The sequence below is a fragment of the Megalopta genalis genome, chromosome 5 (assembly GCF_051020955.1).
Source record: "Megalopta genalis isolate 19385.01 chromosome 5, iyMegGena1_principal, whole genome shotgun sequence".
NCBI lineage: Eukaryota > Metazoa > Arthropoda > Insecta > Hymenoptera > Halictidae > Megalopta > Megalopta genalis.
This window is the reverse complement of record NC_135017.1, coordinates 2,606,511-2,619,974: the sequence shown is the minus strand read 5'-3', so window position 1 is coordinate 2,619,974 and position 13,464 is coordinate 2,606,511. Positions and strand designations below refer to the sequence as shown.

Here is a 13,464-nt window from a genome sequence, read left to right as displayed (position 1 = left end):
TGGAAAATTTGTTAATAAATACAGCAGTAATATTATTAATAAACCGTGAATCTATATGAAAAATAAACATTTTAAACGTCAATTTCAGGAAATTTGATAAATAATTCTTTTTGATAAATTTTAACAATCAAGAATTTATTAAAGTGTTCGACAGTAGTAACAATATTGCTTGTAAATATTTCTCTTGAACCTGTTACTTGAAAGAAAATCATTCACTTTTTTTATATATAATAGTGTTATTAGAGCGTTTATTAATTAGTTCTCAGTAATCAGGGGATTGATAGTTTTAATAAGCTGAGAGATATATATAATAATAGAAGAAGTGCCTTACAATAGATTATTCTATTGTATTTTATTTTAGGTTTAATTATTTTTACCAGTGACACTGCTGGTACAGTTAAAGAAAGAAAACAATAAAAATAGATTTTTGCACATAAGACTAACACATAATGTAAATAGTTCTAAAGCATTATAGAGAATAGTTCTAGAAAGTGTACTTATAAAATGAAGAAAAAATACATTTTTATAAAGACCATCGGTGAATGTGGATAGTTTTAGGAAATTTCTTACAGGTGCATTTGTAAAATAAACTTGCAGTTTTACAAACAATAATACAAAATGCAAATAGTTTCATAGCGTTTTTTAAAAGTGTATTTATAAAATGAAGTAAAAATATATATTGAGAGAGAATAGGTTAGAACGTAAACAGCTTAATGGAATTTTTAAAAAGCGAATCTATATAGAAACGTGAAAATACATTTTTACAAAGAACATCTTTAAATATAAAATACGGGTTAATGGAATTTTTGAAAGGTGTATTCATGAGGAAACAGTAAACATACATTCTTGTAAAGAACAGCACAGAGTGTTACAAAAAGCACGGCACACATCGATCCCAACGTATTTCAATTAAATGGAATAAACTCCAACGGTGTGCATTCAATTTTTTTTTAACCGATTTCTAGGCCACACACCTCTCAATTTTTTAACGTATTTATTTATAACTTTGCCTTCATTTGTGTGATATGTATGTATACGTATAAGGTGATTCTACACTCTCGGTTCGGTGAATGATAATATAAATAATTCGCCACAAAATTGACTTTGATCTTGAATATTCGAAGTCAAGAAACGAAATGATTTTTCGTTAAATAAATTATTATATTAATTTACGGAAATACGTATCTAAATTTTACATAGTTGATAATAGCGAAGAGTATAATAGAATGCAGTAAGAAAATTATTTCGATTTTTTCACATTGAGTTTTCAAGATCAAGCTCAACTTTATGGTTAGTTACATGCACAGGGTGACCCATGTAAGTTGAGATTGTAAAAAATCTCGCAAACACGTGATTTAAGTGAATTAAAAAAAATTAAGTGATTTAAAAAAAAGAAAAACTGACACATGTGCTTTAGTAGTGGTAGAGTCAAATGGTGCTACTACTTTTTGAATACGTGGGCGTTTTCAAAGTTATTCCAAGATCATCATGCTTTTTTTATCGTAAACTTATATTGTTTATTTCGGAATCAAATTCTACGTAAAAAAGTGCACAACTTTTATTTGGAACATTTTTTTGCAATATGATATTCTTAAATGAAATAATATACTTTCTAGAAGAAAGAAACGTTATCATTTTAATAATAAAAAAGGAACACTATTATTTTATTAAAAAAAATCTTCGACGTAGACATGAAAAATCAGCTAAATATCTTAGAAAATATTGAAGTTCCAAAAAAATGTTTCAAATAAAAGTTATGCATTTCTTTACGTAGAATTTGATTCCGGAATAAACAATATAGGTTTACGATAAAAAAAACAAGATGACCTTAAAATGACCTTGAAGATGCCCACGCATTAAAAAACTAGTAGCACTATTTGACTCCCCACTCGAAATACTAAAGGACGTGTGTCAATTTGTCTTTTTTTTTAAATCACATGTTTATGAGATTTTTCACAATCTCAACTTAAATGGAACATCCTGTATACTTATATCGATATTCACGAGACCGAAGGTGAAGGATTATGTCATGCTGGTTCAACACATAATATAATTTTATGACACCCTGTACATAATATAGTATATCAAAGATAAAAGAGGTATTCATGCGTGCGTTAATACTTCCCTAAAATGTAACGATAACTGTTTGTACAATACTTTTATTCTAATTCGTGAATCACTGCTGACCATTTCAACTCAATATACATACATGCAGTTAATACAATATTAATTTAATTTAAACTGTTTCGCATGTGTGATTAAATACTGTTTGCAAAAAGTGGTGATGTATCGTCATCGAGATTTCCAAATTTGTTCGAATCCGAGCGATTACTGTCAAACCATTTAGCCAGACTGTAAAACAATTAAAACGGAATGCAGTCATGATTGACATAATTTCCGAAAGGTCAAACTGCTGAAAATACAAACGTTTTTAAAAGGAAGGTACGTCGAAAATTCACACCGTTCAATAACGGATGCGATAAGATTGCACGCGGAGAAAATGATTGATAGTGTTCGATCAATGTCACAAAGTATTTTTAACCTTCTGCGACTCGGTGTAATTCCGAACCCGCACACTTATTTAGCATATTTTTTGCCTATGATCATATTTAGACACAACGTCGCAGAGACATCTTCTTTTGTTGTTTCACCTTTATAATCGAGAAAATTATCACGATTTTTTTTCATCATGATTTGAATCGTTGTTTATTTATATACACAAATATATACTTCTTGGTTTCGAGATATATCATTTTTTGTGTATTTAATTAACTATTAATGTTAGAGAACGCAGAAGAAAATGGAGCATCACGCGCATTCTAATAAGTTACTGTAAATATATTTTTTTAATTTCAATAAAATGTATTAACAGACCAAAATTTTCCATGAAATCATACATATCGAACATTATTACTTTATTTTTACCAGGAGGAATATTTTAGTCAATGAAACAAATACATTTATTGATTTATTAGATATTAATTATTGCTATTATTAGTGTTTCTGTTTTTTCAAATCGATAGAGAGTTGTTCAAAGAAAAAGTAAATTTTTATAATCACTATAGTAAATAAACAAAAAAATCTATTTCCTTTTAGCAGATATATATAATCTGCTAATTATTTTTACTTGCTGCTTATACTTATTGTTCAAATATTCATATATTATTTACGTTTTAAGTATTAATTTACTCTCCACTTTTTAAGCATTCATTTACTATTTACTCTTTAAGTCTATGTTTGCTATTTATTCTTCCAGTATTCATTTACTTTCTATTTTTTTTCATTTAAGTATTCATTTCCATTCTGCTCATTTAAGTATTCATTCACTATTTACTCATTCAATATTAATTTACTTTCTACTCTTTAAGCATTCATTTACTATTTACTCCTTCAGTATTAAATTACACTCTACTTTTTAAGTGCTCATTTACTATTTACAGTTTAATTATTAATTTTCTATTTACTCTTTCAATATTCATTTACTTTTTACTCATGTATGTATTCACTTACTTTCTACTCATTTAAGTACTCATTTACTTTCTACTCATTCAAGTATTCATTTACTCTTTACTCAATTTAAGTTTTAATTTACTATTTACTCTTTAAGTTTTCATTTTTTATTTATTTTTTCAGTGTTCATTTACTTTTTACTCATGCATGTATTTATTTACTTTCTACTCATATAAGTACTCATTTTCATTCTACTCTTTTCTACTTCTTTACTCATTCGATATTAATTTACTCTCTACTCTTTAAGCATTCCTTTACTATTTACTCTTTCAGTATTAAATTACACTCTACTCATTTAAGAATTCATTTACTTTTTATTCATTTAAGTATTCATTTACTATTTACGCTTACAGTAGTCATTTACTGTTTACTCATGTATGTATTCATTTACTTTCTACTCATTTAAGCATTCATTTACTATTTACACTTTAAATCTTCATTCCACTGAGTAAAAATATTCATTTATTTCTTACTCATTTAAGCACTTATTACTTACTCCCTGAGCAAATAGTACATCATAAATAATTCATACAAGAATTCAACCAACAGTTTACAAGCTACAAAATAAACCATTATCAATTCTCCCGAAAGAATTCGATCTCCTGAAGAAGCTGTTACACGGATGGCCGCCCCTAATCTCTTATTTACCAGCCCCATTCCGAGACGCCCAGGGAACTCCCCGGTGAGAACGCTAGATAGGGAAATGTCTACTTACGTGGTGACCCTCTGAGGCTCCTCGATATCAATGTCAATTTCGTCACTGGTCGCCTCCGTGACGGAGCTCGTCTGCGAGGTGAAGAGGCTTCCCCTGCCAACCGGAAACACGCTACTCACACTACCAAACTCAACAACCAGTTCCTTCGATGTTCAAAGCCGCTCTAGAGAAAGTGCTCTTCAGCCGGCTGACGTTTCCTGTCAGCCCAAGTTTACCCGGTCGACTATTATTTCCCGGCGAAATTTCCAGAGGTTTTCCGCCACCCCCGAAGGCTCACGCGCCGTGTTCAACGCGTCTCGACTAAAGTAATCGACACTCGCGACTTCCCGCCGATTGCGCGGTAATTAACGAATTTAACGAGAACTCGATTACCATCACGGTGATGCATCCGCGACGCGACGCACAGCGCTCGATTTTTATTATTTCGTCGACAAAAATCAATATCGCTTGAAATCCAGCGAACTTTCATTTCTAACCGGATAATAATGTTAACGCCAAGAGACAATCAAAGCCGTCAAAATGTCTTTGGAATCTGTTAAATTCGTTGATATTTGAGACATTTTCTCGTATTATGAGTTCCAACGAGAATAGGTACAGTCCGGCCCACAAAAGTGTTTGTACATCATTTAAATGCAATTACTTTTTTAAACTTGGGCTAAATTAATTGATTTTTTTTCTTGGATGATAGAAGAACTAAACTACTAGACAATGACGAAAATACTTTCTCTTTTTTCAATTTTGCTGTTACTTGGAATGACAATATAAAATAAAAAGATCTCGCTTCTTAATTTTTTATCTGCGATTTATGTGATCTTTAATTTGTTGTAACTCATAATAACATCAATCGATTCCAGCAGGCATTATAAATTACCGAGAGCTACGAAAAGCTTTTTACAAATTTTATTTCTAGGCTCATATAAAAATGTTAAAAAATATCACTTTTTAACTTTATTATTATTCCAACTACTTGCAATTATTAAAAACTAATTTTTAGCCATTGTCTAGTAAATTAATCCCTTGAACGTCCAAAAAAATTTAGATCGTTTAACCGAATTATAAAGAAGTTATTCCGTTTTAGAAGGGGCAATAATACTTTTCACACCGACTGTACCTACAAATCAAATAATTACAACGTTTTCATTCACAAATAAATCTTTTGTGCTTTGCTCCATCTTTTTGAGGAAAATCGTCCACTGTGCAACGCGAAAAATTGCTTCTTGGAAGATATAGGGTCGAACGGAAAATTCCTTGCGACTTTGTGAAACATTTCTCGATATAAATAATTAAATTTTCGTTTGTTTCCATTTAAATATGAATCTTCCATCGTTACAAAGATTAAGTAAGCTCATACGATTCTAGCTGTAATTTTTTGTCCAACTCACATAATATCTTCATAAAATTATCATACGTTCTCCAAACGTGGTTCAACCCCTTTGCCGTGCTTTCACGAGTCTGACTGGCGATGGAGATTATTCTGTTCTTTTAAATCGGAATAAAATTTGATTCTACTGGCTTCAATATTTAATTATTCCAGTAAATGGATTTTTTTTCTTTTTTTCGAAGAAATTATCACAATTGAAAAAGTTCCAATCGTTTCAACTGTGAAAATAACGATATGGCAAGGGGTTAATATACTGATAAAATTTCAGAACGACGAATGGAATACTTTCTCTAGGCCGCTTAATTTTACTACGATAAGTTCGCGAAATAAAAGATACTATAACTGCGCGCAATTCTAGCCACAACTTCAAATCGAATTGCTATCATTGTGTATGTATTCTTGAGATACGAGCGAACCAAGTCACTCGTTAGATTGACTTGATTAATTACTAACTAGATTGATTTAGATTAAAACGTTTCACCTCGTTTTAATTATCGATCACGGCCATTGGTCTTTTCTCTAGAGCGATCAACGAAATCGAACAGGGAAATGGAGAATATGCGCGTGATTTCAACTAAATTTAAACTATCAAAACTTGTTTTCAATAGCGACGTAACTTGTTCCCATAAAATTCTTTGCCATCGTACGTCTGTACACAGAAATTCTATCACAGACTACGATCTTCGACAGAAACATTCGATCTGACAATTCGATGCGTCATGTCTTCACAGAATGATTCAAATTGTATCTTTTCCTTTCGCTGTAATTTTTCAGGTCATTACAGGATGTCCCAAAATTATGGTATTTCTGGGAAATGAAGGGTTCCTGAAGATATTTGAAGCAACTTTTTCCTTAGCGAAAATGTAATCCGCGGCTTTGTTTACGAGTTATTAACGAAAAACACTGACCAATGAGAGGTGAACTTGACCGGCGCAAGGCGGAGCCCATGGGCGAGCAGTCGAAGCCGAGTTCAGTTCATTGGCTCGGCCGCCGCGCGATCCGAGCGCGTCTTTTATTGGTCAGTGTTTTTCGTCAATAACTCGTAAACAAAGCTGCAGATTGCATTTTTGCTAAGGAAAAAGTTGCTTCAAATGAGCTCAAGAACATAATTTTGGGACACCCTATGTAATTCTGACCCTTGTGACACAATGGAAACGGTAATATTAATGGGCAATTTTTCATTCAAAAAATGAGATATGAAATTGTCATTTACGGATTATTTCTCAGTTTTCGTAAAATATCTATTTAACCATGACTACATAGCAACAAACAAAGGGTGGTCAATAAGTTCTCAATAAAAACTCGAAATAATAATCGTGTGAAAAATTCGATTAAGAATCCAAATTTGTAAATTTCCTATTAAATACAGAATTTTAACTAAAAAGAGAAAGAAAATATTTACAAATATTAAAATCTAACTCAGAGTAGTTTGATAACGTGTAAAAAGATATTTATTGTTAACTAAACTATTCATACTGACTTTCAAAGAATAGAAATTTTTAAGAACATTAGAAAAAATGAGTATCAATTTAAATTGTTATTTACAAAAATATTTCTAAATATTATTACATATTATATTTTTTCTAGAAAAGTGTATCTCATTGTTCAATGAGATAATTAACTGCTTGTCTCAAAAAGTAGATACAACATATTTTCTCAAACTTATTGATTATAAATTTAAATAGTCTTTAATGCTTCAAATGCTTTTACGATTATTTCTAATTATAAAATTTTTGGTATTTGGACTGAAATTACTCTAATATATCTTTTTCAATATATGTTCCTATATATCTTTTTTAAACAATTAGTCCAATAAAAAAAATGTATGATCATAAGAACAACATTTTTAGATAAAAAATTTCACCTTGTTTTATCTATAAAAAGTCATTAGGAGAAAATTACACATTCATTGAAAATTTGTTGATAATTTAAAAACGTTATAGATTTGTTGAGCATTTTTAAAAATTATGAATATTTTATGAAGATTTACAAAGATTGTAGAAAATTGATTGAACATTTAAAAAAATTGTTGAATACTAATTGAAAATTTAAAAAAATTCAAGAATATTTATTGAAATTTTTTAAAAATTATTGGAAATTCAAAAAGATTATACAAGTTCTGATGAAAATTTTAAAAGACTGTTGAAAATTCATTGACCACACTATACTTTCGTGAAACTATAAACGAGGATAGAAATTCCACGATGGAAGTTATTAGTGTCTCTTCAAATAATACAACAGACGAACCAGCTCGATTTGCAGGGTTCATTAATCTATTCTAATCCTAAGCACGGAAATTGGGTCACTTTGACCCAAAATTCATTTTCCTCTGTTATTAGCGACGTGCATCCATTAAAACAATATATCGTTAAAATTATATGTATTCTGCAAGTAATGATAATTTCAATAAATCATTGACACAATGAAATTGTTATAAATAACTGAACATTATCCTTCCATGCTCGATTATAAAAATCGATACTCACTAAATTTCTTTTTCGATCTTACAAATTTTACTCTATTAACCTCACGTACGGTGTTCCTCAATTTACCAATAAGGGTTGATCAACCCTAAAAATTGGGTCATTGAGCTTAGAAACTGTAAGGGTTATCAGCAGTTGCAAAACATGAAATATTAATTATTTCGCTCGTACAGAAAATTTTGGAAAAGAATTATGATAAATTATAATCGAATTAAATCGATATATTTATCGATATATTAATCTTTATTCAACTCTATGAGGGAAATAATTAATATTCTATTAACACTTTAATAATTAATATTATCCTGAATATTAATATCGAATAAATTAGTATTCGTATTACAAGAAACACGTTGTTTCTATGCTTTAATAATATTCCTCCCTTAATGCAGGATCAAACCGAAAATTTAAACAACTGTTCACCTTATGTTAAACCGGTGAGAAAGCAGCAATTCTACGCCTGGCAAACAGTATTTAATCAATCAGCTTAAACGTTCTTAAAAATAGTTTTCTCGCGCATCGATTTCCAGAAAATGTTTACGCAATTAATGCAAAAAGAAACAGAACGGTAAATCAACTTGTGTTTGGATAAAGTGTCGACAGAAAAGTAATATTTTCTTCATTTGTTTATGTCGATAGGAAGTTAATATTAAATGTAACTAGAAAGCTATCTGTGTTTGTTTGCAAGAAAGAAGATGGGAATGTGAAGCAGTGGTTGGTGGAAGTGTTCAATCCCTTTACAAACGTGGAAGAAAGTTTTGACGATGATAATTGTCATTGACCTTGATTATTTGTAAAATAAAGATTTAGGTTTCTGTATGATCGTCTAGATTTCCTGTGATATTTTTCACGAATGCATAAATGAAGAAACAATGGATAACGATATGTATTTGCAATATTTAAGATGATTTTATAGCTTAAATTAGTTCTACAGCTATTTATGGATTAATTGTACAGCTATTGTAGGATTGCTAATTACCAGTAGTAAGGTAGATACGATTTAAAATAACTAAATGCAATATAAACATTATTCCACATTTAATATATGTACAAAACTGTTTATTGCGTTTGTATTGTATTCTCTTCAAACGTTGCCTCAATAATATGTAAGTTCTATTGATATGTACATATGTGAGAATATCTTTTGTCTATAATAATTATATTAGGCTTTTGTGAAAGTAATGTCAATTTTAAATAGATTTCATCGTACACGTTAAAAATATTCCAATACAATTTGTTGCTACTAAATTTTCATATTCGATATTTCCATTTCTTAGATACAAACATTTGTGCTATTATTGCATAAGATTTTTTAATATATGGGAGCTTCGTTAGCAATTATTATACACATAAACTATTTACAGTTCAATATTATACTAATTTATTAATATTGAAATTTTGTACTTTATTGTGCATATTATAAACAAACAATGCAATAATGTTAAAATAATATAATGCAATTTAAATAACACTTTTCAGTTTCCAAGCTATATGTAATATAAATTGATCGAAATAGTCGAGTAATTCTTGTAATTTTCTTCTCGAAATATTTATGTAAGTTACGTCTAATCGAAATCTCAATCCAAAATCGAAATAATTTTGAAATAAATAAGTAAATAACTTTCAAATAAAAACTACATATGACAAAAGAATTTCTACAAAACTTTTGCATAAATAACAGAAAATATTATTGCAAAGTTATCGAGATTTAGAGAAAAACCGAACAAATATAAACATTAACATTAGTTAAATAATTTATTTAAACGTGCTATTCATGTTCTGTTTTAAGAATTGCTAATTAATTAGTAACAAGATATTCATCGAGTATATAATTTGATATCGTGATCGTTTTAATTGAACAACGACATTACTTTCCAAGAGACCCAGAGTATAAGTGATTAGTGCAACAATCGCATTATCCTAAAGAATGAAATTTGACTGAATACTTTTTGCCAGGGGTAGTATAGTGCAGGTTCAACGTTTTGCTTGCAAGTGCTGTTTTTCGGCGGGCGACGAGCAATAATCAGCTGACGATTCGGCGACCGTGTTTCCTAGGGCAATAGTCACGTGACGTAGGCTCATGGTTTTCACATTTCTCGATGAACAAGATTAGGTTCACACAGCGTGCCATCGAGGACGAGGAAAATTGGCTTTCGCTAATTCCCAAATCATTTTCGTGTACCAGTAAACGCGGCGGTAGATAGTTTATGTACATGGTCGATTAAATAGAATCAGAAATCAAAATAGAATTTTCAGGATATAAATTCTATATAAAAAAATTATTATTACAAGTTCTATTTAGAAATAGTTCAGAAATTATTGCAAAAGTGTAGTGGAACGGAGAAGTAAATAGTAACGTTAGAAACCATGCTTCTATTAAAAGTTGCGATAAACATGCTTTTATTAAAAATACAGCGATAAATAAATATATAAATAAATATAATAGAGATAACAATAAAACTGGAATCATTTTGAAGCTTCAGGACTCCGGTTTTGCAATCTATTGCTCGTTTTGCTTCCAACTTGTTTTTGTATCGCATAAGCAATGAGAAACTGAAGACTCGTTTGTTCTTTTTTTTCAAAAATGCCACAAATTAGAACGTTCTAAAATTTCACACGTCTCCGTTAAGAACAAAGAAATCTCAGAGACAGAGTGGACAATGGACTACGAATTCTCTCTTGATATGCAGTCAAATTTGCCAAATATCCTCACTGGACAAATTGTGATACGTATTGGAAATATACAGGGTGTTGAGATTGTAAAAAATCTCGCAGACCCGTGATTTGAAGAAAAAACAAGCTGACACACATCTTTTAGTATTTTGAGTGGGAATTCAAATGGAACTATTAGATTTTTGAGTCGTGAGCACTTTAAAGGTTATTTCAAGGTCATCTTGTTTTTTCTTCATCGTAAACTTATATTTTTTATATCGGAACTACTGTTTAGAACTTACTTCTGTTTGGAACATTTTTCATTCAGTTCAATATTTTTTATGATATACCGCGTGTTCTACTAAAACTGCTACAAAGTAATATCTCCGTTATCGTTAATGATGCTCAAAAATACTGGAGGAACAAATTGTATGACTCGCAGGGACACAGCCTGTGATATAAATAATTATTTTTTAAGGGTCATATTTTTCGAAATTTCAACATCATCGATGTTTTTTTTAATGGGATTACACATTGTTATTATTACATCATAGTAGCTAAAATCAAGGCGAATCCAATGATCTGTAATACCATGATCTTCGCGTGACCATCAGTACGAAAAATCCTAAAACATTTGGAAATAGAGACGAACAATAAAAGATCAACAAACTCTAAATGTCTTCCAATTTTAGAATTTAGGTTTGAATTTCTCATTGCTGTTTTCTCTGTTGTAGTTATTTCATTGTTGGTCTCGATTTTTAAATGTTTTGAGATTTTTCGTAGTCGTGGTCACGCGGAGGTCATGATACTACAAGTCATTGAATTCGTCTCGATTTCAACTATCACGACACAACGGTAGAAATATGTAACGTCACTTAAAAAACATCGATGACCTCGAAATCTCAAAAAATGTACGATCTTGGAAAAAAATGTTTTCACCACAGGACGAGTTCCTTCAAACCATACAATTTGTTCCTCTAGCACTTTTGAGTATCATTAACGATAACGAAAATATTGCTATGTATCACTTTTAGCGGGACACACTGCATATCTAAAAAAAAACATTTAACCTACAGTAGAACGTCCCAAACAAAAGTTGCGCATTCCTTTTACATAGAATATGATTCCGAGATAAAAAAGAAATATGTAAGTTTACGATGAAGAAAAAACAGGATGACCTTGAAACGACCTTGAAAACGGCTCCGCATTGAAAAACCAGGAATGCCATTTGAGTCCCCATTTGACCCTCGGAGGATGGATCTGTGTGGAGCTCGAACCTGGGTCATTTCGTGACCCATGACCCATTTCATGACACCACGTGACCCAAATCAAGCACAAAACAGAGTCCAATGTGTCATTTTTTTCCTCCAGTGACCCTCGATCGCCCTAAAATTAATTAATTGAAATACTAACTGACGTTTGTCAGCTTGTTCTTTGTAAATCACGTGTCACCGGATTTCTTACAGACTGAAAATAAATGGGATACCCGATATGAAAGAAAAGAAAACAAGAAACTAGGAACGCGAGACGACGTAACATTGACGGTCCAGTTCTAGTGACTGTTGTTCTAAGCGGTGCCAATGATCGTCAGTGATGCTCTCGGCCGCGGGATCCGTTCGTACACGTCCATTACGGGCGTTATTCGAACAGGGATCATACCGGAAGGGGAGAAATCAATGTCCGACTCACCGGTTGTCGCGCCTGGCGCGGTTAGGCGTGCCAGCCTTCGGCTCCTCCATGTAGAAGATAACGTCGCCCTCGTTCTCCATCCGCTGATTGTCATTTTGGCCTCCGGCGTCGCCAATAGCTCCGCTGGAAACACCGCCGGATATCGTGACCGGCGGCAGCGACTGTTGCTGCTGCTGCTGTTGCTGCTGCACGTCCATCCGGTTCCGCGACTTCCGCCTCTTCAGCACGCTCGCCTTCTTTGCCACCTGGATCATCAGAGACTGAACCCCCGGTGCCCTCCCATTACAACACACGTCGAACACAACATGCACTATCCCTACTAGCGAGCGCCAGCTCGGCTCCGAGTACGAATCCATCTGAAAGGCTCCCCACGAACGTGTCGACCATCGCCGACGGACACATCTGGAACCGGGAACTCGGGCTCGTTCGCACGCCTAACCTTTCCTACCTACTCTTTCGATGGTGTCTTTGTTCTAAAATACTCAACGGTACGGTTCTGGGGTGTGCTCGGATACCCGAGCCTCGGATCGGGTCGGGTCCGGTCGGGTACCCGAAAGTGAAGTCGGGCCGAGCCGGGCCAGGATCTCAAAAGTTTGTGAAACTTGGGTACCCGAAAATGAAATCGGATCGAATTGGGATCCTGAAAAATTATATATACATTTATTTGGAAAAATAAGTTGAAAAATCGTTAAGGGACATCATGTAGAGAGTAGATGTCCCAGTTTCCGCGCCTGTCCCAATTTCCGTGCCCCGGATTTAAAACGTATAGAAAAAGAAAAGTTTTACATATAAACTGACAGTCCTCCCTGAATCTTACATGTTGACAGGTACACATAATAAAAATATATAGATCACCGATTTTTATATAAAACTTTTCGTTTTCTATACGTTTTTAACTCTGGGGTGAGAGGGCACGGAAATTGGGACAAGCGCGGAAACTGGGACATCTACAATATATCGTCGTCGAAAAGTTTCTAACTGCACGATACTGCTCTAGTTATTTTTATAGAATATTGCAGTTTTTCGAAATGCCG

General features: G+C 32.4%; 1 protein-coding gene across 9 annotated transcripts in view; it reads right to left on the bottom strand.

Annotated features, from left to right (window-relative positions):
• Window positions 1-13,464, bottom strand: part of LOC117218266 (potassium voltage-gated channel subfamily KQT member 1) — a 271,571-nt gene that overhangs the window by 59,046 nt on the left and 199,061 nt on the right. For 4 of the 9 annotated variants that reach the window (XM_076522215.1, XM_076522218.1, XM_076522219.1 and 1 more), the window contains 2 exons: window positions 12,431-12,690; window positions 4,226-4,336 (listed from right to left, as the gene is read on the bottom strand). In XM_076522215.1, the coding sequence (XP_076378330.1) occupies window positions 4,226-4,336; window positions 12,431-12,690 (371 nt within the window). The remainder of the gene's footprint in view (window positions 1-4,225; window positions 4,337-12,430; window positions 12,691-13,464) is intronic. The other 5 variants (XM_076522217.1, XM_076522223.1, XM_076522216.1 and 2 more) reach the window with 3 other exon arrangements.